This window comes from Temnothorax longispinosus, chromosome 11 (assembly GCF_030848805.1).
Source record: "Temnothorax longispinosus isolate EJ_2023e chromosome 11, Tlon_JGU_v1, whole genome shotgun sequence".
NCBI classification, from domain to species: Eukaryota; Metazoa; Arthropoda; class Insecta; order Hymenoptera; family Formicidae; genus Temnothorax; species Temnothorax longispinosus.
This window is the reverse complement of record NC_092368.1, coordinates 4,756,044-4,781,021: the sequence shown is the minus strand read 5'-3', so window position 1 is coordinate 4,781,021 and position 24,978 is coordinate 4,756,044. Positions and strand designations below refer to the sequence as shown.

The 24,978-nt window shown below is 40.2% G+C and overlaps 1 protein-coding gene across 1 annotated transcript in view; it reads left to right on the top strand.

Moving 5' to 3' along the window:
• The window catches only part of LOC139822586 (nephrin), a 196,698-nt gene extending 172,158 nt beyond the window's left edge, over window positions 1-24,540 (top strand). The window contains exons 14-19 of the mRNA XM_071794433.1: window positions 8,354-8,513; window positions 10,090-10,440; window positions 16,090-16,353; window positions 20,836-21,075; window positions 22,515-22,627; window positions 24,153-24,540. Coding sequence (XP_071650534.1) covers window positions 8,354-8,513; window positions 10,090-10,440; window positions 16,090-16,353; window positions 20,836-21,075; window positions 22,515-22,627; window positions 24,153-24,221 — 1,197 coding nt within the window. The 3' untranslated portion in view covers window positions 24,222-24,540. The remainder of the gene's footprint in view (window positions 1-8,353; window positions 8,514-10,089; window positions 10,441-16,089; window positions 16,354-20,835; window positions 21,076-22,514; window positions 22,628-24,152) is intronic.
• Window positions 24,541-24,978: the final 438 nt, after the last annotated feature.

Below are 24,978 nucleotides of genomic sequence, written 5' to 3'. Positions count from 1 at the left end.
ATCTTGAATTTTTCCCCCGTATTTTCGTAAACGAGGAAACGCCATATGTGAGATATTAATTTTTTGAAGTGACGGATTTTAATCTTGCTCTTTCTTGTCTGCCCGTTGTAAACACATTAATTTTATACATTATCTAATTTTACAGTATCTAATTTTAACTATCGCGCCAGACAATATTATTTATAAAACAGCGCGACTCCTTTTGTGACAGTCGCTAGCTTTTCGAAATTCTGATTATTAACATCCAGCTTTTAATGCCATTAGTTTCAAAGAGACAAAAATGTGGCGAGGTAAATGGGCGCGCGTATATGTATTTAGCGACTGCAAACGGCCACAGGGCGGAATTTAAGGGACGACCGATTTTACTGGCTATTTACGCGGATCCTAATGAAATATCCCCCCCCTAATTAGTACGCCTATTCCGTTCGGCATTAACATTGCGCATCGGGTTCATTCGCCTACGGCGTTATTCGATGCATGCGGTATTAGCCGAAATATATGACGCGTATCATTGCGCAACTGAAGCGTGGAGGACCGGATTACATTTTCGCAATATTAAAAACAAATGTGTAAAAAGATCAAAAATATTGAAAACAGGAGAAACGCGTAATTCAGTATTAATTACGTAATCGTTAGGTAACGGCAATTCCGTAAAAGGATGGATTTTTCGGAAATTTAACAGACGCGAAGATATCGCTTGATTATTCGAGATTTTGAAATTCAACAATTCCTTTATATCCCGTATTATTGATTTAATCAAGTTAGATAACAAATACTACTTGCATAAAATCCAAATATTGAAGAAACATTATTTTGGATTCAGACAAGTTAAGCGAGGTTTTTATACGTTGATAGAGAGTCTCCGGAGGTGCCATTTGTCAAATGAATTGCTAAAGTTGGCGCGGAAAGATCCTTAGCCTCCGAATAATCACGGCGATCAAAGTGAGGCTTCGCTGCGGCGGCGATGCAATTAATCAGATTTGAAGGCATCCCGACACAAGACGATCTACTCTCGGATTAGTCTCCTAGGGAAACTACGGAGGAAAACACGCCTCGAATTTTCTTCCAATACATCCTGATCCTCCAGGAAATCTCGCGCTTGTATAACTTTGAGTATAGTATCTCCGTGCAGAATTACATCAGTCTGTATCGTTTCGTGTCGTTTTACGCGAACGATCATTCGCGTCGAAACATCGTATAATTCGCCTCTCCTATACTTCGACTGGAGGCTTTAAACTCGATAACAAACGTAAGCGAAGAAAAGTTCCGCTTTCTTCGCCGTTGGAGCGAACGATATATCCTTTTTTCCACGGAAGCGATTGTCAAAAGTACGTCGTGCAGATTCTCTTTATCTTCGGTCACTCAAGGATCGCCGGAGTTAAGCCTCTTAAGCGGGATTACGTCTTCCATCATTTTCCCCGCTCTCCCTTTCTCTCTTTCTCCCTTTCTCTCTTTCTCTCTTTTTCCTTCTTGTCACTCCCTCGAGAGACTATGAAATCCTGCGAGCGTTTCCCCGGTTCGCTCGTAACATCCTTGGCGTTCTACAAGGATATCCAGCAACGCCATGTCACACGTAAACTGCGTGACGCTCCGTGAAAATTGCATCGCGCGCTTGGATCAGTAATAGTCGTTATTTAGTCTTTGATAAAATTGAATGTTCCGAAGCTTACGATGATGCTATATCCTCGCCAACGGAGCGCGCGAGCCGATACTCCGGATAAATTTACACAAATCGCGGTAATATCTTACCATCAGATCTCTCCCGTTTGCGCACGCTGCGGATAAATAATGCAAATCGAATGAATGTGCAAATATTTTCTGGAAGATTGCAACAGAATTTTCCAGAAACAAAGCCCCTCGCTTTCATCAATTTCGATTTAAAAAAATCAAGCATACAATGTTATAAAAAGTAATTATTTTAATTAATTTATTTCAATAATTCAACGTTCAACGAATCAAAAATCAGTTTCAATGGTATAGAAAAGAAATGAGTACTCTTCTACATGAACCATAATATAAAAATAGTATACGTAAAGTGAAAGAGAAAAAAGTTTGACAGAAACGCATCGCACGTTTTTTGTTAACTTTAAAATAATTGATAAATATTAACATAAATATTTGAGTAAATTTCTCTTAGAGGACTTTCACAGAAAAAGTAGTTATTTTAAAAGTGATGCCATCTAACGCACTGAACATTTTATACGGATTTCAATCAGCCACTTATAAGACATAATAATATAATGTATTTTGACATAAAGAGAAACATAAAAAATAAGGACACACGCTGTCTCAAATAGGAAGTAGTTTCCACGAGTCACTTTTTCTCTTTTTTCCCCTTTCTGTCTTTCCGTCTCTTTCTCCTGCATACTCTTTGCTTCGTACAATTTCGCGGATCGTTTGTCTCGGTTCTAGCAGTGCGACGCTGTTGCATATTTAAGCGAAAAGACGGGCGCGAAAGGAAGAACGTTGACTGTTCTCTTTAAACTTGTAAGAGGCAGGACGAAGGTCCTCACGGCACAAAGGAGGAGGATCGTCGCTCCTCTCGTGTGCGCGCACTTACAGGACGATTTTCTCCCTCGGATAGTCGCGTGCGCTGCCCCGAGGGAACGAAAATTTTTCCTTAGAGGGGCAGGATGCCGTAACGCGACTCCGGGGAATTCTAGGCGAAATTTCGCGAATTATTTATCGGCTCGGTGTCGCACGCCGAGAACGGAGACGACGACGACGACGACAGAAGGTGTGAGGTTGCACGTCTCGGATAAACGATCTGGCGAATCGTGCGAGGAAATCGAAGATGACATTCAGTATCATTCGAGCAGCATCCAAAAAAATTCTCTTTTCTTTTCTCTTCTCGCCGCGAATCTTAGAAAGGAACTTTTAATTGGGCAGTATTTCATATAAAAGGAACAAAGTTGTAGAATTTTGGAGATATTCTTGCATCTTTTTCATTTTTACGCTTGAAATACTTTATAATATAAAAAATATTCATAAGAGAACTTTCTTCTAGAAATGAAGGAAATAATTATACGAAAAGAATTGAGCAGAATGTTCTATAGTATCTTCTTTTTCTGCTCCGCTGCGCTTTCAAGCACCAACTTTGATTTACTTCGTTGCATTTTCCTGCTCGGCAAAATTATTACCGATGTTCAAGTTCTCGCGAAGGATTTAAGAGCCCGATTCCGCGATGTGGTGAATTTTCGGAGATGGCGGCGGGGTGGATCGAGTAAGTTCGCCGCCGCCATTCGAATGGAATTTTAGAGCAAGGATAATTTGGAATGTCTGCAGCCATTCGTGCGGCCGCGAGCGTCGGTGTGCACTCTCGTCGAAATTATTGTAAATTTACGAGCACCCCGTTGTCACACCTCCCGTTCGACGGGTCCCGCATCCCGTTCTGCTCGTCGAACCGAACCGATAAATTGCCCACGAATCACCGGCCGCCCGCGCCGTTGGTTTACCAATCCGTAAAAACGTCCGTACAACGAAAATTTTATTGTAAACGGATGACGCGCGCGCACGCGTGTGCATGCACACGAACGCATCGTTCACCATCAAGCGAAAATTGCGGCGACTCGTTCACAATGGCGAGACCCGCGTCCTTATCAAAGATTCAGAATTAATCCGGGCTTGACCAGCGTCGAGATTTGAACGCGAAGGACGTATATTTAACCAGATTTTTGTTTTACATTATTCAGAGAGCGTACTTTAAATTACTTATCATCTTCCTCGTCATAATCTTTAATCATTAAGTACAAAGCATTTTCAAACTATAATAAAAACTCATAAAGATATTTAAAAAGAAACAGAAAATATATGAAAATTTACTACGAATTTTATATTTTCGTTACAAAATTCTATGATTTGTTTTCTTTCTTCTGTATTTATTGCTCCCAGTTACAGATTGTAAAATAACGTTACATACAAAATAGGTGTAATATAGATACAATTAATCATCGAGTTACTGCTTTATCAGTTTTATCACGCTGCTTTAACAGTTTAACGCAATCGCATTTTTCACGGAGCGGCAATTGTGCAGTAAAAGTTTCTTTAACTCGTATGGAAAAAAAAAACGACGGCAAAGAACGAAGGCATGCGAAATTCGATGAGGCGAGGCTGCGGGCGGGAATATTTTTTCCGTTGCTTGCGCAGGACGTTTCGCGCGAGCTGAAATCGTGCACGCAACCGAATCGTGCAGGTAGACAAGCATCATCCGGACCAACGGCGACAATTCATTCGCGCCGCAGTTCAATCGGTTCGCAGTTGCTGCCATTTCGTCTGGAAATCGAAAGAGGGAGGGAATTGCAAACAAATATTTGAATGCTCCTTTGATACTTGCAATATTATTGCGTTAAATATTTTCCAACTGCTTGTTCGTGCAACAAAAAAAATTTGTTGAGAACGCAATAACGATAAAAATCGGGCATGAATCGGTTTAACAATCGATATTTAAACGTTTAAACATTTTATTCTTCGTTCAAATATCACTGCTTAATACTGTTGCTGTGGTACTGTTGCAATCGTTATTTCGTCTCTCGGTTTATTTGATATTTCACGAAATTTCGTTACATTGTGTTACGGATACCGCGTAAAGGATCCGATCGAGCGGAACGTAAATCCGAAATCGGCGGGACATGATTATTATGTTAGCATTGCGGCATGCGTTACATAGCGCGCACTATGATATAACATCATTATATCATATTATAGAGATGGCATTTCGCGTTTTGCGATGAATGGAAAATCGAATCTCCATCAATTAATGTCATCATGCGTATTTTGGGAATTTGAGACTTTGTCCAACGTTGGAAATAATTCGATATCGCCGGCTTTCGTCTCATCGACGGAAATACGATGAAAAATCGCTCGCGCGAAATAATACGACAGAATTTTCTTGTGTTCGACGTTTTTCGCTATTTATATTTAAATATACGTTTCCCAAAATATTATCGTGTATATCTTTCGAATTCTGATTGTCTCTGCTTGCATTATTCTCCGAGTTGTTACGTCCTGCATATATCGTTCATTTTCAATACGCTATTAGATTGTTATCACAATTTTTATTTTTCAAGATATCGTAAAATTTAAACTGGACCTAAAGTGTCAATCTCGTCTACGCTTCGAATCTCTGCTTCGTAATTATACACGACACGAATGATCTCCCCGTCTCACAAAAGCCGCGATCGTCGAAAGTTAAAAAGGGGATTTGGCCCTTTACTTATACGTAACTCGAACGGATGGCGAAACTTCTCGAGACGAGATGTAGGATACGCGATATAAGACGCACGTACCCATAACGGGGAGTGCTGTCGCGAAAACGAGGGGGGATGGAACTTATCGCTCCTGTCTCGTGCCCGCATTCGTTGGACGGGGGAGGAGGGCTTCGTGTATATTATACTCGGTGACGCGGATATATTCAGCGCTCATCCCGGAACGAGGCACGCGCTCGTATCACCCGGTCTCCGACACAGCTACGTATATTTAACGTCTAATACGACGGCGTCGTGTTACACGAGAATTCACGCGGTATCAGGATGAAGAGGGAGAGAGGAAGAGGGAGAAAGAAAGAGAGTCCTCGCCGTACGAATCCCATAGGACGGCAGCCGTATATAGCACATCCTGGAGGTGGCCGTCGAAATAGGAAATTCCATTTGCGCCGCGAGAGTTTCCGAGATGGAAATAGTTCACGTTCGTTGACAACGTGTTATTTATCGTGGATTATTCGTTGAAAAATATGAATATCTGACTTAGAAAGAATGGCTAAAGATGCTGTTATTAAAGGCACGACTATTTTTTAAAGGAACTTTGAAATATATAATAAGAAGGTATAAAAAAGGTGACTGGACTGTCATCTTTCTTTCTTGTGGAAAGAGGTGATAGCTTCTCACTTACTGTCAACTACACTTGATCTGACTTGTTATTCTACTTTGTAGATTTAGAGATTCTTGCAATCTCACTGTCTAATGTTTCCGAATCTTTTAATAATAAATAATTATACCGAGCTGCGAGGAATATATTCTTTTCGTTCGCCATCGCGCGTGATATAATTCGCGCGAAATCGAGATCCGCGGTAGATTCGGCTGCTGCTATATATTTGAAAGCATCTCAGCTTCTCGCAGGCGCTTAAAGCTTAAGACACCGAGATAATCGCATGAATGCGCATTGTCCGCCGCGCGTTACACGGCGATATCTACTGTCTCTCGCGAAGACATATTGCTTCCCGATCCTGCAGCGACGCCTCGCCTCGCTGCTGCAGGCGCCCGATCCGCCTCGGCACGTACCAGTTTCCGCGGAGAATGCCGAGGAGAAATAGATACGGAGCTCGTTACTCATCTAAAACAAACACGGCGAAACCTCTTCCCTCGTGGTCGCCGCCGCATATCCGCCTTCTCTCGACGTTGTTCGCAACTCGGCTTCGTTCGATCTTATACCGTCGGTCTCGTGGCTCGCGGTTACAATTCTCTGCAAACATCCTCGGAACATCCTTTTCCTGTTCGAACTAATTTCGACAAATAGACCGACTCTCTGTATTTTGCCATCCACGTTAAGTCTTGTTTAGACTTGCGAAACTTTTTGCTGTACGTGATATTCAATTTTTCATGAAGGGAAATTTTTTTTTCCATGGCGTGGAAAAAAATTGTCATTGTATTTATCTTAAGTCGGTCTTAGGTCATAAATATTTGCACCAACTTTTGTATGAAACGCTTTCAAAGATATTTTTATCTTGTAAGTATTTTCCTAAGTTAACAAGATTAACAAATACTCCAGTTGGTTTAGCATTTTGGAAGATGGGCTTAAGTTTATTGTGACAAAGCTTAAGTATTCGAGGATCTCTTATACGTGCTACCGTAAAATACCATCCGAAATAAACGAGAACTCACATTAAACCGCATCGCGAAATTTTCAGTATACTTGCTTCGTATTTTCACAGGTACCTCGAGGGGGTGAAAAAAACGCGCCGTTATCTGGACTTCGTGATTTAAAGCGTGCAAATATTTTGCTTCGCAATCGCACCGATGCTTCCGCTCGAGCGGAATTTTTCTCTCGCACAATGTAAATCCGCGCCGGGGAGAAGCGCAAAGCGGATATCGCGCTATCGTTCTCGAATGTTAGAGAGACAACAGCGAGTTGCATCTCCGATCCGTATGTGTGAGAAAGAACGCAGTCAGAAAGATTAAAAATAGAAGATTAAAAAATTACATGATGTTTTAGAGATATTGTATAAATGATAGAAAATCAAACTCTGAAAGAAATAACGATCGTTCAGATATCGAGATATTTGTAATTTACAAACGATTAGAAGTTGAAAGAAATTGCCGATATTTCAGATAATATAAAATCACGTTTTTAATTAATGTTAAATGCTTATGTTTTACGAAAAATTTCAATACAAACTTATTAACAAAATATTTAATGTCAGGAATGACAACACTATAAAGAAGTGTTATTTCCAAATCTTGCTGAGAAAGAATCGCGTTCAAAATCTTCGTAGAATTACTAGCCAAGAATGCACTTGCAATTTTTACGACGTCCTACACGCGACGGGATTCGGACTCGAGAAAAAGATGAAGAATAAAACGGAAAATCGCGAGAAAGCGATGATAAAGACGGATGGAGAGAAAGGGCGTGGATAGGCGAGAAAGGAGGACGATAAAGCACAGGAAAGTACTGACGGGATTGTCGTAGAGAGGAGAAAGAGGAAGATAGAGAGAGAGAGAGAGTGAGAATGTGCGGGAGAGGAAATAGGAACGAGGGAAGATAGAGGGAGGACAAGTGTACATCGTAAATTCCCTTTGTCCGACCTTCTCGAGCGGACGACAACCCGCAGCGGGCCGCGGTTGTTTCCTCCTGAGCAACGATCTTCGCGGAAGTGGCGTTGAATGCCAAGACTAAGACAAATTTGTTTATTTGCGACGGGCAACAATGAGAACGGTTCAGTCTTTGCGGGAATTTGACGCAAAGGGAGAGAGCTGCGGAAAGGATCAGACGCGAAGCGATCAATATCTATTTTCCGATAATCTTGCGGACGTCTTTAGCGCATTAACATCCAGGAAATTGTTCTAAATTTTTTTTCTAAAGTTCCTTCTAGACCCACAGATTGGAGCTCGTAACTTTGTTCTAAGTAATTCGTAATTTGTATTAAATAATAATTCAAGCGAAATAGAAATGCCTTTCAAGCCCAGGCTCAGGCTGGACTAGATAGACTATCGCGCTGTCAGGGAATATTGTACGTAATGCTAGTTAATGTCATTCAAACTAGAATTACATTACATTGAAAATTCAGGATTCACGTTGTTTCTACGTGCGCGCGACATGGCAGTTCTTTGACTCAGACACTCGATCTCGTTTGCTTATTCAGAGGGAGGAGCTGCATCAGAACGTCACCGCCGGCGTGGTGCTCTCGGACCACTCGCTGGTGCTGCAGAGCATAACTCGAGAGTCCGCCGGAGGGTACACCTGCATGGCTGCGAACGTTGAGGGCCGCGCCAAGTCCAACGTAGTCAATCTCGAGGTTATGTGTAAGTATATTTTACGCGCTCTTACCCGACGATGAGAGAAGGAGAGAAAGAGAGAGAGAGAAAGCGGAAACCATTGTGAAAGCGCCGGTTAATGGCCTCGGTGGCACGGAATATCCTACCAAGTGGAATGCTAGTAGAACTAGCTGGTTTTGCGCCGACAGTTTCTCGTCGCGTTGCTCGGTGATCAGAGTTCAAAGTTGTTTGAAATTAAAAATTAAAAATTTGGAAGCCTAGAGTTAAGATTAGAGATCTGGGGTACGGAGAGAAGAGATTTGGGAACAAAAATGGCGAGGAATAGAGTTAAGATACGCGGCGAAACGCGCGGTCGATACGATTTAGCGTTCACCTCCCTGCGGCTCTTACCTCGCGGCTGACCACGAGCGCGGCCGCTACTACTTCGCCGATATTTCACGGAATATCCGCGCTGTCCCGCGTAAATCCCCCGTGCTCCGATTTTGCAGTATCGGAAAGTATAAATAAAACGGCCGGTTTTACGTCCGCGGAGGGCCCCCGCGGGGGACAGTTATCGATCCTTCATCCGTGCGGACCGACCTCCCCGCAGCCGCGTTGTAATATATAACGTTTATGCAAAGAAATCGCGCGAAGCCGGATCTCTTATCCGACGCATGTTTCACTGCCGCTGCGCGCGACGGCGCCGCAATATTTTTTGGAAAATTTAGCGCATGCACCCGCCCGAAATGCGGCCATATGTAGGTTCGTAGCAGCAAATGTTGCCACAAGTTGTAACTTCTTACCGGCGCTCTCACCTGGCGCGCGTCGATTTAAAAGCTCGGCGAAAAAGCCTGGAAATTTGAAATACACCGTGGGCCATTTATCTTAACGATATACGTGCATATATAGGTAGTTTTTGTTCCGAAACGCTAATGGAGATACATACACGTCGGCTCAGTGAACTGGTACGTTTCAGCGACCGTATATTTCACACACATGGTATAATTATTAATTAAATTGTCTAATAAATTGTGGACCCACTTGCACTATGCGGTAACTTACCTCGCGTGTATTTTGGTCAACCGAACATGCATATAGCTCGTATCATACCGTGTATTACGCTAAATTCAATGTGCTACAAACAACCGTTATCCTTGAATATACATTATGTATAATGAGTATTATATTTACTAGTTATTAATGTCCATATGCTCGTGTAACAATATTCCATTATCGTAATAATTTAGAAATGCATTATATCAAGAAAATTTACTTATAAATTAGATCGTGGTTAATTTAATGGTCTTCTAATTCCCCAGCCATTAAAATTAATAATAGCAAAATAAAAAGATTTAAAAATCTGATGCAAGAGTTTGTGACGCATGTCCATGTTATTTTGAACTTTTATAGCATCACAATCCATTATACATCTTTCTGAAGACAGTGACAGTACGCTCTTAGCTGCATTTTACTTTCAGAATTCTCGGTGTTTACACATCTCATTATATAAGTTTTACACTTTTCCTTTCTTGTCATTTGCTACGTATACCTCGATTATATTGTTCTTGTGAATTCCTGTCCGGAATACGTAGTAAGGTGCCAAAATCCATACGTTATGCCGCAGTCGCGCCCGTTTGCAAGTACGTGCTGAACTCGGGCGGAGGTTGGAGGTACCAAAACGCCACCCCGCCGCCGTTCAACGTGCCCGAGGAGGTGCACGGCGCTCTCAAGCACGAGACCATAAGTTTAGTTTGCGAGGTCGAGGCCAGCCCCACCAATGTGACCTTCCATTGGACCTTCAACAGCAGCGGCGACCTCAGCGACGTTCCGTCCACCACCTACACCAACGAGGGCACAACCAGCAGGCTTAATTACACCCCGGTAACCGATACGGATTACGGGGTTCTGGGTTGCTGGGCCAGCAACTCCGTCGGCTCCTCCAAGCAACCCTGCCTCTATCAAGTCATCGCCGCAGGTTCGTACGAGTTTAGCCCGCTATCCCCTTTTTTTGTCTTAATTGCTAGTCCCTAAAAAACGTTTACAACCTTCCACGCGCGGGTAAGTGACGTGGAACGCATATAAATTGTAAGCACAAAGAATTGCTTAGTTTACAGATTACAGGATGGTGACATCTTTTATACATCTTTTAAACATTTTGATAAATATTCTGTTAATAATTTGATTATAAAAAGTGATATTATTAAATAGACGTCACTGGTCAGTATAAATTGTATTTATTTTTGCTTCTCGCTAAACTCAATCTTTATGTCAGAACTGATTTGTTTCAATCTATGACTGTTTGTTCAATTCAAAATACTAGTAAATAGAGAGTAAATAGAGAGGTATGTAAAAAAAACAGAGCAGATTTACAAAATCTATAAACTATCGATTTCCAGCGCACAACAAATATTCAATAACGCAGGTTCAGTTTTTGCTGGAAAATTGTTTATTGGTTTAAATACCTTCTTGTAATGATTATATGGAAACGTATATTTTACAACGTAAAAATATTATCCTCCTAATAGACTTATTTATGAATTCTACTGAACATAAAAATGCAGAATTTATATAATATATATAGAAGTTTAAAAGATCTTTTTATTCTGGAACATTCAAGTTCCTTACATTTATCACATTTTTATAAATTGCAAAAAATAAATGAAATAGAGAAATCCCCATGTGCGTTGCATGCATAAACTTTTCATTCGCCGGTTTGAAACTGCTCATTTTTCGCAGAGAATAATTTTTAATTATTATCCGCGTTCGTGAAAGTTGAATAACACAGATCGTGTATTTTTCATATTTTGTGCGTCGTGAAAAAGCTGTTTAACGCTAAAGCAGCATGTTTAACGTATTTAACTATTTATAAAACGGACGAGGCAGGCTCCCCAGAGCGCGACAATATTATCTATTCGAGATACGTGGGCCGCCTGATTGCTATTTATTATCAATTGTTATATCGTTTCATATTCACCGGACGGCGTTATTATTATGCGTACAAATGTTAATCCATAATTAGCGGGGACGTAACTATTATTGCATCTGAATAATTTAACAGTTTATAGCGCTATAATTAAAGCCATCTTTTAATTAATTTTGCAATTAAGTAACATAATACCCGCAGAGCCATATTATAAGCCTACCACAATAACTTACGCGTCACGCAGGCACATAATATTTGCAAATCAGCTTATTGAAATTCAACATGTATTATTGAGCCTACATTTGCAAATATACAGATTACTCCAAGTTTATTGCAACGACTCCGAAACGCAAAATTTTCAGCTAGCTCGAAGTCAATTCTTTTCTTTTTTTACATAGGCATTCCGTCGAGCGTCATATTTTTCTCAATCCGTATTATTATAAAAACTCCTTATGCGACATGGATTAATACAATTCTAACGAACGGATTAAAAATTGTAATGCTAAACATGTACGCCTTTCCACTCGCGCCACGATTTGCGCGAAGACCGCAGAATCCGGGGATCATAGGAGACGGAGAACGGTCGAGGGAATTAAGAAGAGGACAGGAAGAAGGAAAAAGAGAAAAGAAAGAGAAAAATGCGACGTTGCACAACGAGAGACGCCACGCTGAAATTCGCCCGCGCGTTTTTTTGCGGGAATTTAATGAAAACCGTAATTGAATATGTTCATTACGAGGTATAACGCCTGTCGCGCCGCCGACCGTCGTCCCGGTTCCCGGATCCTCGGCGCAGACCGGGAAAAGTTCTGTCCGTTCCGTGGCCCGTAAAAGTTCCTCGCGTTCCCGACGTCGCGTCCCGACGGACGGACAACCAGATCGATTTGGTCCACGGGATGCAGCCCGGAAGCATCGCGGACTATACTTTCTCCGCTTTGCCCCGCCCGGTAATTGGACGCGTAATTTATTTCACGCGCCGACCCGATGCGCACCTTACGTAGTTACCGGAACGGCAATTTTCTCACGCGCAGCATCCCCAACGTCACGTTGTTTGACTATCGCATCGATATTAGTTGACAATTTCGCGATACACCGCTCGAATAAATATTATTGGATTTACAGTATTTTGTGTAATCGAGTGTTAGCTGATATAGATATACATATTAATCACATCCGGAGTATCCAGAAACTCTCCAGCCTTGATTTGAATAGTCTGTCTTCGACATTAGAAAATTTACAGATGGAATTTTTGTTATTTCTGATTGTTTTCTTCTTTGCACGTTTAAAACCAAATATTTCAGATAATCTTGTTGCTTTTAATTATTATTTTGTGACTGTATAAACCTGGTCTTATAGAAAGACGATTTATTTTATCTGAATGAAAATGTCAATAGAAACGGAAAATTGCATTGAAATTATTTTCTGCCGTTTCACTAGACTCTCTTCTTTATCGATATCAGAGGAGCGATATAGCTCGCGAACATCTTTCGTCCGATGCGAGCAGCAGCGTAATTTTCAGTGACGCGAGTATTCGAGGGGAACGATAACGCGAGATGGTAAACGCGCAAGTGCCATTATTTCTCGATACATCTTCTCTCGTAAGCCGGTCTTGAAAAGATCGCAAACAAGAAGCGCGTGGATGCCAAGATACCGCAATGTAGCGTGTAATCTCTGCGTTGAGACGGCCGCGAAGAAGCGAAGTGATAAGGTCGACCTCGATTCGTCGCGAGAGTGCTCTCGGCTGTAGCGGTCATAAATTTATTGTAAATACAGAGATGTCCTAGAACCGTCGTCGCTCCTCATGCCTTCTATTTTTGGGGTGGAAAAATTTCAAAGAAGCCGAAGAAAAATTCGTAGACATAAACAACGGTGATAGGGTTCCGAGAGCACTCTAAATATGAACTGAACATAAATTCCGACTTAATGAACAGAATGTAATATCGCGGCTATGACATCGTGCTAGACAATTGCCAAAATGTGAAACCTCAATATTTTTTCGGGCAACGACTTTTAATAAAGTCGCGCGTGAGTCGCGACTGCTCTTAATTGAACTAGTTATTTTCTTGCATTTTTTAATAAGAAATATTAAGTCCGTCTAAGAAAACGTGCATAGGTATGTATGTATATGTAATATATAATAATCAAACACCTAACTTTTAATTAATTAAAAATTTCAAAGTAAATAGATAAAATTATATTTTTTTAAGAGAATATTATTTTAACCAGAATTTAATTTAGATTACCTCCAATAATAGAGGTAGTTATGTGTTAAAAAAATTAAATATACTTACAGGTAACATTATATGAAATTTCTGCTGAAAAAATAATTGGCTGCGAATTTTGTCGAAAAATACGCGGTTGGAGGTAAGTGGGTCAGCGTACTGTAAAAGCCTGTATTAAATTTTCTCTAAATTTAACGTAATTTTATATTTAAGGAAAACGAGAGATAATTATGAATTACCGTTTTTCTCTCCCTCGAGAACGGAACGGCGCGGCGGCCTCTTGTACGCGATATGAGCACGGATAATAAAGCAGATGACAAAAAACAAGCGCTTTAACCGGTGCTTTAATCCACAGCCGCCGTCTGTGAGCAACGACGGTGCTATTAGCCTTCTTCTTCCCCTCCGGACCATTTTCTTCCGTTTTGCACTTTCCGGGAGATTAGCGATGGCAAAAGCAATTGCGCAATGCGCAACGGAAACAAATGCAGCGAAATCGTGCAATAATGGCAAGAACACGCGTCGAGACACTGCAGCGCACCACGATGATTTTTCGTGTTGCACTTCGCAACAGCGCGCGACGTCTATCGAACGCGACGCTTTTTGAGAATTCGCGAGAGAAAAATCGGTTATTTTAACGCTATCTCCAGTTCTATTTCCGAGAAAATGGGAAAACCTCGGTTGCACTGGTCTTTTCTTATCTTGAGTGAAAATGAATCTTTATATAGTATATACTCACGTTTCTTTTATTAATACCGTAAATTTTGCGGCTAACTAAAAATTATGATCGAGAATATAGTAAACTAAATTTATTTTTATATATTATAATGATTCCGGTTATCAATAACTAAGTAAAAAATTTGGCACAGACATACATATACGTACATACATACACACATACCGACATTTTTTTTAATGCAATATTTCGACGTTTTAAAACACTCTGAACATATTGACATTAAAAACTCAAAAAACAATCTTTTCTTTGGTTTCTTCTACCCTTATTTTATATATAATTCTTTTAAATTTGGTTGATTAGAGCCAACTTTCTACACAATCAAAGGTTCATATACGAATTTACGAAAACAAAGCTTCCTCTATGAGGAAACAATTAACTAACGTATATAAAACCAATACTCTTATGGAAAGAACGCGCAAAAAATGAAATAATATAAGGTATCATTAAAGTGAATGTTCTTGTAGAAAGAGATTTTTTAATAAAATTTCTTTTTTGACAAGTTAATATTATCCGATTATTAATAAATAATTCTAATATCCTCGGGAATGAGAAGAAGACCGTAAAAGGGTGCATTAATGGCAATGGCGGTCGGTAGACTCTTTCGGTCGCGATTATATCGCGTGGGTTTTCGGTTAATGCACCACCGCGCACAGTCGATAATACACATAATTTTATTGCCCTGAAAACGAACTAATGTCGCGGCGTAATTTCCAGCGGGCAATAAAACGAAATTTGCGCGCCATGCAACGATCTCTCTCATTTTTTCTCATATCACCAGAATTTCGAATTCGATTTTTGTAAAGTTACTTAACGCTCTTGTCGTAAAAAGAAAATAGAGAAAGGGGAAAAGATTAACATGCGACATAAAACAAAAATTAAAATAAAGCTTAAATAAATAGAGGTGCACGAAGCTGTATGAAATACATAACGAAACATTATTAGTCGCATGTGCTAAGAAAAAAATAACAATTACGTTAAACAAAAGAATCAATTTTGCTAAATGATATTTGGACACAATAAGTACGATATGTATATACTGTTGTGTTTTTATGTGCATAACAACGCGATGCGTTTTTACTAGATTATTACCAATAGTCAATTTAACAAATATTGTATTACAAAATATTTTTATCGATTTTTTAGAAACACGCGAAAAAATATTGGTGACGTTTTCCCAGAATTTAATTGTCGCTTTAAATTTTTTAAAATATGATATTTGTTATTGATATAAATAAAAAAAAAATCGAAAAAAATTATAAAATATTTTTTATATTTGTGCGAGATGCATAATTCGTTACATTTTGTCATGAGAAATGTCAATATTTTTATATTTTGCAAACGTATATCAAAATTTAAAAAAAAGTTTTTAATTCTGAATATTAATAATAATAATATTTAATAACTTCATAATTATATTTAATAAATTAGTAATAGTATTATTAATTATAATTAAAAAAAACCGATTGATGAAAGTGAAGTAATTTCAGCTTTCATTTTCTTATACTCGCATGTCATTTCGTTAAAGCAATCATCTTTTCTTTCCTCTCTTTGATACTTATACTTGTCCAAAGCAGATATAAAAGATAGAATGCGAGGACGAGAGACAAGATGAGAAGGATCTTGTTTGAAAAATAAACACATACTTTTCCTTTGAAGGCATTCTCGCGATCTCCCTCGCTAATCAGGGATCGCGCGTTTCCTCTCTCTCTCGCTCTCGCGATCTCCAAAGTCACATTTTGTTTGCAGGCAGACCTTACCCGTTGCAGAACTGCACGACTTACAACATGAACGGTTCCTGGGTAAGGATATCCTGCGTCGAGGGATACGACGGCGGTCTGCCGCAGAAATTCGTCGCCATCGTAGGCAAACGGCGGCTGGAATCATCTCATCCTTTCTGGGAGTTTCAAATGCTTAAGCCGGCGAAAGTCGCCCTTTACGCGGTAAACGCGAAAGGCTCGAGTGAACCGTACGCCATAGAGGTCGTCTTGAAAGGGGTAGCCAAATTCACCGGTAAGTTTTCGTCAAGTGCAATCAGGACACTCACCGAAGTAACGGTGAGGATAACTTACTTAGAGTGCTTTGCCGTGACGATCTTAGAATGTTTGGCAGTTGACGATGCAATCCGAAAATAACCGACCACTTGTCGTGGAATAAGATCTGACGTTCCTATATAGTATCGGCAGTAAGTTTTATTTTAGCCGGTTATCTTAGAATTAAAATTAGAAAAATTAGAAAAGTAAGTTGAATAATTTAATGTCAAAATATATTATTCAAAACATGTGTTTTATAAATTGTATAATCACACATTTCCTTTGCACGGCGAAACGTTAAAGTAAAACGTAAATTCTCACCTATATGCATGGGGTTGGCACGGTAAAAAAAGGTTTCATAAATTATACATAAAAATCTATGGAAAACAACTCCGGAGAAAATTCCGAGAAGCTCTCCTTAATCCTTTCAATCGCGATGCAAATAATCCTGAGTGCATAGAATCGATATCCCGAACCCGCACTGGAGCCAAAGCTTTTTTCCTCGTTTCATCGGGCGCTCTTTATTCCGTTTTCGAACCCCGGCGAGGCTGACGTTCGCGTCAAATCGCAGCTTATCGATCGGCCAGCCGGCCGTGCGCCTGTTATTCGAACTTGGGCAAAAATACGATGGTGGTAAAAATAGCGCATATTGCGCAGAGGGAATCCGCACTCTAGCGACTCCCGTGTATAAACTTCCGCATTGTTAAAAAAAGAGGTGCTCGATAAAAAAGGTGTGTACTGTGGAAATTACAGTGATGAAGGGTTCCGCTTTGTTTAACTACAAAAGATCCCGGACGAACGTGGTTTAATAAAAATGGTGCGCTCGCAAATTCTGAATGTCCGCGAACCCCACTTTTTTCCTTCAAAGGAAGAAAGTGCAAAAAATGTAATTACTGGAGAATTGGTTAACAAGAATTTACTTCGTACATTCATATACATTTTTAAACGTATATGCATCTCAATAAATAAATTATACAAAAATGAAACAAAAATTGGACCGAAAGAATCATACGTATTAAAAAATTATACTAAAATTGAACGCAATGATAACAAATCGCAATACAATATGTTTTCATCTGGATATATGTAACAAAAATGTATCCGTAATACCGCGACGAGTTATTCGTACAGAAATTCCCAACGATAACGCGCTGATAATAATTTACGTTCGACTCACTTTCGTCTTGTTCCCGTTCGCGGGATTTGAAGAACAAGCGCATCAAGTTTCGGCCTTCAATTTAGATGACCGTGACGTTATCTCGACCGGAAACACTGGCGGCGACATGCAAATGATCCCTGTTGAACAGTTCGCCGCGCGCGCTAGGTCAACCCTGGTCTAGCTCGTTGCCGGTTTCGCTGAAACACGCGGCGGTCGACCCTCGCGTAAAATTTATGAGCGTCAAAATTTATGAGCCATTATTATGCATTCTGCTCTCCGCCACGTCCGCATCGCGTCCGCTCTCCTCCATTTTCCCGACACCCGCGCGCTGGGGGCACGATTTTCGCTAATCGAAAACGATCGTCGCTTTCGTTAATCCTTGAACGTTCGACCGCAGAGATATGATAAGGATGAGCCCGCAAATGCAACTTCTGAATTATGTACGATCCCCCTTTTGATATGCAAAATGTATTGGGAACGTCGCGGTCTTTCTTCTGAAAATTTGATCGGCCTCAATCATCGGTCGCGATGTTAATTTTCTATGTTAAATATCGTAGCGAGCAATTAAAATACGAAATTAGAGCTCTATTGATATAAACTCAGCTTGAAATTAACTGATAAATAAGATTTAATGATTAATTGTAAATATCAGGTTGCTTTTCCCTGGTGAAATAAACCAAACGTCGGAATCAAATAAAAAATTCACGCGGCTCCAACCCGGAGGCCAAACTCAATGCGCGCGCGCGCGCGCACACAAACTCACTGCAAAAGCTTCAAACATGAGATTAAAAAAAATTCTTAAGAAAAAGACTTTTAACCGATTAGGAGCTACAGTTAAATGATATTGAAATTAAGATAGTATTGGATTCTGAAAAGAAAACATCATTATACTTATCAGATTTTAGGTTTAATTATATTTTAGCGGCATAAACAGCAGAGAGGATGTTTCATTTAAGCGCTTGCTTTGTAACTTGCCGTTGTCCTTCAATTTGTCGAGAGGGTTGTCGAAACTATCAATAGGGGAGGTATCGCGAAATCGAGACGCAGGCCGCATACCACAGTATCTCGTTTTAACGCAAAGCAAAGGGACACGGTCCTTCGTTTACGGTTAAGAGAAAGGAGGAGCGTGTTCCGTCGTCAGTTCCGACGACGTCCTTTAATGTGTTCCGTTGATGCTTCGTTCGTATTCAATTACAAGCTCACAACCAATGGAGAATAGATGCGCTTTGTGCTTTGTTAATTAGCATTTAACTGGAACTTGATTGTTAATTGAAAACAAATTAGCTGGCCGGTTGTTTGCGCCGTCGCGGCGTCGTGCCCCGATGCAACGCGCAACTTCGGTGGATACCTGTTTACAAGGTGATCGAATTACAGCTCTTGGCTACGACACTCGCAATTTATATCAAGTGCTCCGGAAAAGTATTCCTCTCGTGGATCTCCGATCGACTTACAGTCAAAGTTTTATTAACGAAAATATTGAGATAGCTTACACACTGTGAACAGTTAAAAAGAAATGGGTCTTAAATTAAGCTTTACTAATATTAGAAACAGCTTTTATTAGCTTTGGATTATTTATCGAGATGTCCGGCGATAAAAATTTAATTATTGTGAAAAAAATATTTGATTAAAAATTTATAGCTGCAAGGATTAGCGACAGCTCCGATTACTCCGCGTAATCCTCCGACTGCGAGCGTGTGATACTGTGATATCTACAATCTTCGATTAATTCCAAGCGAACTTTAACAGAATCTTAATATAAAATTTCAGTTACCGCGAAGCAGGCCAAATTAGGACACTTATAAACTTTCGAACTACGCAGCGAGAATTCCTAAAAATTTCCCGTTTTTATCGCGTAAGAGGTCTGATGAAGTCTCATAGAAGCGCGATATTTCCGTAATTACAGAAAGTTCATCTGCCTTCGTGCAATCCGATTACCTCAAAAATTTTACATTCACGGCGCTTTTTGGAACCCACTCGATCGAGATGTTCGCCGTTAGTTAAATTTTTCTCGAGCGGACTTGCCTCGTCCTGTGGGGGGTGGCTCAGCCGAAAGAGAGAAGCGGTAACTTTAGGACACGCTTGATGTACACACGTACACACGCCCTTACACTTACCCGCGTCGCGGTTTAAGCCGAATGATTAACGACGGCGCGAAAACGACTGCGGGTGTCGGGCGCGTCGTTCCCGCAGAGAGCCGGAGCTATTCCTAATCCGCTGCTGCAGCTCTCTCTCTCTCTCTCTCTCTCTACCAGTCTACCAGCCACCGCCGTTCCTCTCTCGCCTCTCTCCCGCGCGCGGAACGAGCGACTCACAAATCAGCCGCAGCGTTAGACCACCGTAATGCAACCTGCCACGAAGTTCGAAACGATCGACTCTGGGCGCCGCTCCTTAATTGGAAACAGATTACGTTCGTGCCGACGCGCGAGAGTCTGCCGAGGGGATGTCGGACAGGTAAATTGGAACGCCTGGTCGCGTCTGATCCGTGGCTGACCGCAGCTACTGCGCGAAATCTTAAGCGGGCGAACGTACGCCGCGCGCGAACATAGCGATTTATGGTGAAGGAATGCACAATAGGGAAATACGTCCTTGTTGAATAGATGGATAGCTCAAGGTGCAAGAGAGAAATGCAATTATTCAGAATCAGAAGAGGGCTTTAATAAGAGTGTGTTCAAAAGAGTTAAGAATAATAATTTTACGATATGTAGAGTTTTACTTATTCGAATAATAAGATAAAAGAAAAAAAATTTTCTTTTAATACTTGAAACAGCGATACCAATAATAATTTGTCAGTAGTGATTGAAATATAATATATTTCCAGATTTATAATTAATCGAGTTCTGGTTCTATTTCAAGGAATGCCTGATAAGAATTAAGGTCGATTGTGATGGAAATAAGGAAAAGTTATAACCAATTTTCATACAACTAAAGCGCGACATTGATGTCTCATATTTTCACATCCTTATTTTTACACTTAATTGTCAGGATTTTTTCTTAAATGCAGCTCCAAAATTCCTTAAAAAAGAGAATTCTGTAAACTACATCATAATTCTGACAATGGGATTATCTCTTCACGGAGGTAGACAATAGTATTTGCAGAAGCAATAATAATAATAATAATAATGTCTATGTATAAGACGAATAAGCAGAGCGTACATTTTCTCTAATAATAGCGATATACCAGAAATACCCTACCAGAATGATAAAACACGTCTAGACCCTTATGGGGAAAGTCATGTAAGGGGTTACCCTTACCGACCATACGTTATTTATGGACTGGGGGATTAGCAGAGATTTCGTTCGTAGGCGAATCAACGTCCTCGACCGACATGTCACCGATCCTGATTGGACTTGGTGGCACGGCGACCGGTCTGGGGTTAATCGTGACCGGTGTGCTAATGGCACTTTGGAGGAGACACGCGGCCACCCCGGCGAAGCCGAAGCCGCCGCAGCAGCCTAGCATCGCGACTTTCGCGGGGAAGGGCGAGGAGGAGGACGGCAATCCGGATCTCATACCTACGACGGCCTTGACCAACCATCTCACTGGTAAGCTCGCTTAAAGTGTATCCGTCGATTCGACGAATTCCCGTAAATTACAGATCAATTCAATTAACGGGAAGTTCGAAAAACTTGAATTAGCTTCGAGAGAATGTTTGGGTTCCTTCTTATTTCTCTATTATCTTAGACTTTTAAAGTCGATACGTTTGAGAATGCGTTATTTAATCTGGTCGTGAGAAGTAGAACAAACAGAAACAAACATTGATTCTAGACTATTAAACATATTTATAATATTATGTGATAAATTTCCGTCAGTTTTTTTTAACCGTTGCTCTTTCTTGTTAGTAAAACATCGTGAGAAAATTTAGTATATCAAACGAGAAACCGAATCGTTTAAATCGCGCAGAGATTTTCCATTTAACTTTTACAAGCGTGCCCCTTTAAGAAAGGATCGGAGGCATATCCGGCCGGTGCATAACCGGCCATCCCATTCGCTGAGTTTCTATTTAGACTGATGGAACTGGCGCATTTGTACGAGAATTTTAAGAATACCGGGTTTGGCCTTAGCCGGGATAGCATGCGTTAACGGTACTCTCAAGAAAATTGCACGTGCAATATGAACGGTTCTAGGGTACCGTATCGACATATGCATACACGCGAAGCATGGAAATGCATGCATATATACATAAATGCAGGAAACACATATGGTAATCTATGTGATAAAAAAAAACACATATGCAAAAAGTTTCAAAAAACATAGCAGTGTTTTTCGAAACGAATCTGGATCACTCTTTCCTTCGCGGAAATTTAAATCCATAGAGCACTTGTTATAATTTAATTAATATTTAACAAGAGTCGAATATGCTTTAAGGCTGAATAACTACAGTTAATCTGTAAAATGAATTCGCGAGATATCTTGGAAAATGAGTTCTCGTTATACTCTTATTCGAGCACTCTTTCTCGAATCTACTTCGCCGAATCTAAAATTCAACAATTATGATATACGCACCCAACTTTCCACACTTTGCTACACTAGTAATACTTTGTTAAAATTAAAACTCGGTAATTATATGCAACGTTCCGTAATAAAGTTTAAAAGTAGTTGAACAAAAGTAATTTAATAACAGAGTGCCACAGCTTCAAATAAAATATTCGCCGATCAGGTAACAAACGCAGATTACTTGCAAGATTAAAACGTGCTTATTTTTTATTAATTATCGCCGGACATAAAACCTAGTTCTTGGACCATTTCTCGATTCTTTATTCCACAACGCGCTCTATCTAAGCACCCTCAATTCTTCATCGCGAACTTTCGGTTTCCGCAAACAAAACAGTAAGAAACGATCAGAGAATGCCGTCCACGCAGAAAGGAGCGAGCGCCGCTAAAATTGCCACCGAGAGAAGTTCAAAATACTTTGCGAAATCCGCGAGCTTACTTCAAACCGATTATACGATTGACGCTAAGTCCGTCCTGGGACTTCTTCCAGACAGAAAGCTTCCTCGTTACGGGTCCCTGCCACGAAGACCACGTCAGCTGGAAGGACGCGAGATGTCCCACGACGTCCTAGAAGATTCAGATTATCCGAGAGCATCGCCGAACGTGAGTAATCCGATTTCATCTAAGGTATTGGTTCCCAAACTGCGGACCCCCCTCGTTGAAACTACTCCTTAGAGAGAAATGCAAAAGCAGAATGCCTCTAAACGTTAAAAAGAGATTCTGAAGAAATTAATGCGATGAAAGTATTATACGCATATAGATTATAAAGTTTCTTTTATCAGTAAGTTTATTTTTATCTATTTGGAGTGGGAAAACAAGAGACAAATATGTATTTTGTAAATTTTAAGCACATGGTTAGATTAATCTTGTATAATTTTGTAATAAAAGAAGATCGAAGTTTTATCAAACTAAAGAATTTCGTGCTTTTATATCGACAAATATCTACTATGACATTTTCTTGAAGGAGAGATGGAACAAGATGTTTAAAATATCTTCAAGAAATCTTTAAAATATTCAAGAAGGGCATGAGAAACCGCAGAATTTGGGAACCTCTGATCTAAAGCGATCTACGGCGAACGCGTATACCTGCATGGCTCCCCGATAGCCCCTAACACAGAAAACCACTTTCGAATTCGATCCGGTCTGCTTTACGATTCCGCTTATCGCCGCTTTCTTGCGAGCCAGATTTAGCGAACGAGAACGTTTCCGTTGCGCCTGACACACTTATTTCGAGTAACGGATGAGCATAATAATCCTGTCGAAATATACGAAAGTATCTCGAGAGTCCACGCTTGTCGATGTTTTCCTCGCGATGCATTATAAATCGCAAAGCGCTTTTCTTTTTCGGAGATTTCATCCTACAATGATTTCTTATGTAAATTCTATATTATGGAAAAATATGAATCTTATGTTCCGCGTAATTTATTTTCAACGAATCTAAATTGCTTTCACATAACATGACATAAAGTTTATTTATTCGGAAGCGTATTTTTCAATTTCGGCTTTCCGTCATCGCGTTGAAAATTTGTGAGATCTATCGCTGGGGATATATGCATATTCTAATATTATAAAAATATCATGTGAGAGATAAATAGAAAGAGGGGGGGGGCACTCGCTATAAAAATTCTATGCTGGTGAATAAGAGAAGTTTCTCGCGGATAGATCGAATTCAATTCCCGGTCGAAGCTTCTACATTTTTCTAAGTGATACCATATACCTCTCTACCGAGACAGGTCTTCCAACTTTAAACCCTAGACAAATATCTTCCAAATTCGATTTAACCCGGCAATAATATCGTATCAAGCGGCAACGATATTATGGTATATGAGAACTCCATCGCGACTTTCCTCGATGCAATTTCAAGTGAAACTTCTACAACAGATACTTTATCAACAACAAATAACGAAACAATTAATAAACAATATTACGATAAAAACTTGTGTAAGACGAAATCTTAACCGTGAAAATCTTGAACCATGTCGCAGTATTTTTCGCTCAGCGAGAATCCCCCTCTTTTACGGCAATGATTTTATTTTATTTTATACGGTCAATCAAGATCCCCCCCTCCCCCTTCGAAGTCGTTTACTCTTTCGGGTTCCTCACTTTATTTTCGTCTTGGTCTATTCAGACATTCTACAGTCTCCAAAGGCCGCACTCGGAGTCGATCAGCAGGAGCATTCAGGAGAGCTGCATTTAAGGGTCAAACGCCGGCCGAGACATTAAGAGAAGTGGGCGGACGACAGTCTAGACGGATGGACGGGAAAGATCCGGACGTCTGCTGCATCGCCTAACTTCCAGGTCGTCGACCATCGTTCAACAGGGTATAGAAGGCCCCTGGACCACGGCTGATGGAGACTGGGAGCAGGGAGACGAGGGAGGGAGGAGCCACACACGCTTGTGCCACGTTTTGCATGCGATCAAGCGTACCAAAGTCATTTATATAGCCACTTGATTCACACTACGCCTTTGTAAATATTGTATATAAATAAAACACTTTTTCGTGTTACAACCCTTTCTATGCCGCGTCTCATTCTCGTCGACAACGGATCATCGCCATCCTCGTCAGATATGAGATCTGTATTTCTTTTTTCAGAGGAACGTATTAATTTTATCGTCAATTAAATCTTTCACCAAATCAAATAAAACGCAAAGTGAACAAAAAATTTTCTTGGTTTCACGAGCGAAAATATAGATATGTGATTAGAATTTATGCAAAATATCTTGCAACATATATACATATATAATTTATATATTCCCATTTTTAATCGAATTTGAAATTTTAACGTGAAATTCCGAAAGCGTATTTGATGTATTTTTCTCTCGCATATCTTTTTCGGCTTTTCAGCTACTCTGCGATAATCTACACTGCAATCTAATTTTTCCTAAATTCGGTACCAAAGTATAATTTCCCGTCGAGAAATTTGACGCCGAATTTTTCAAGGATATATTAGTTC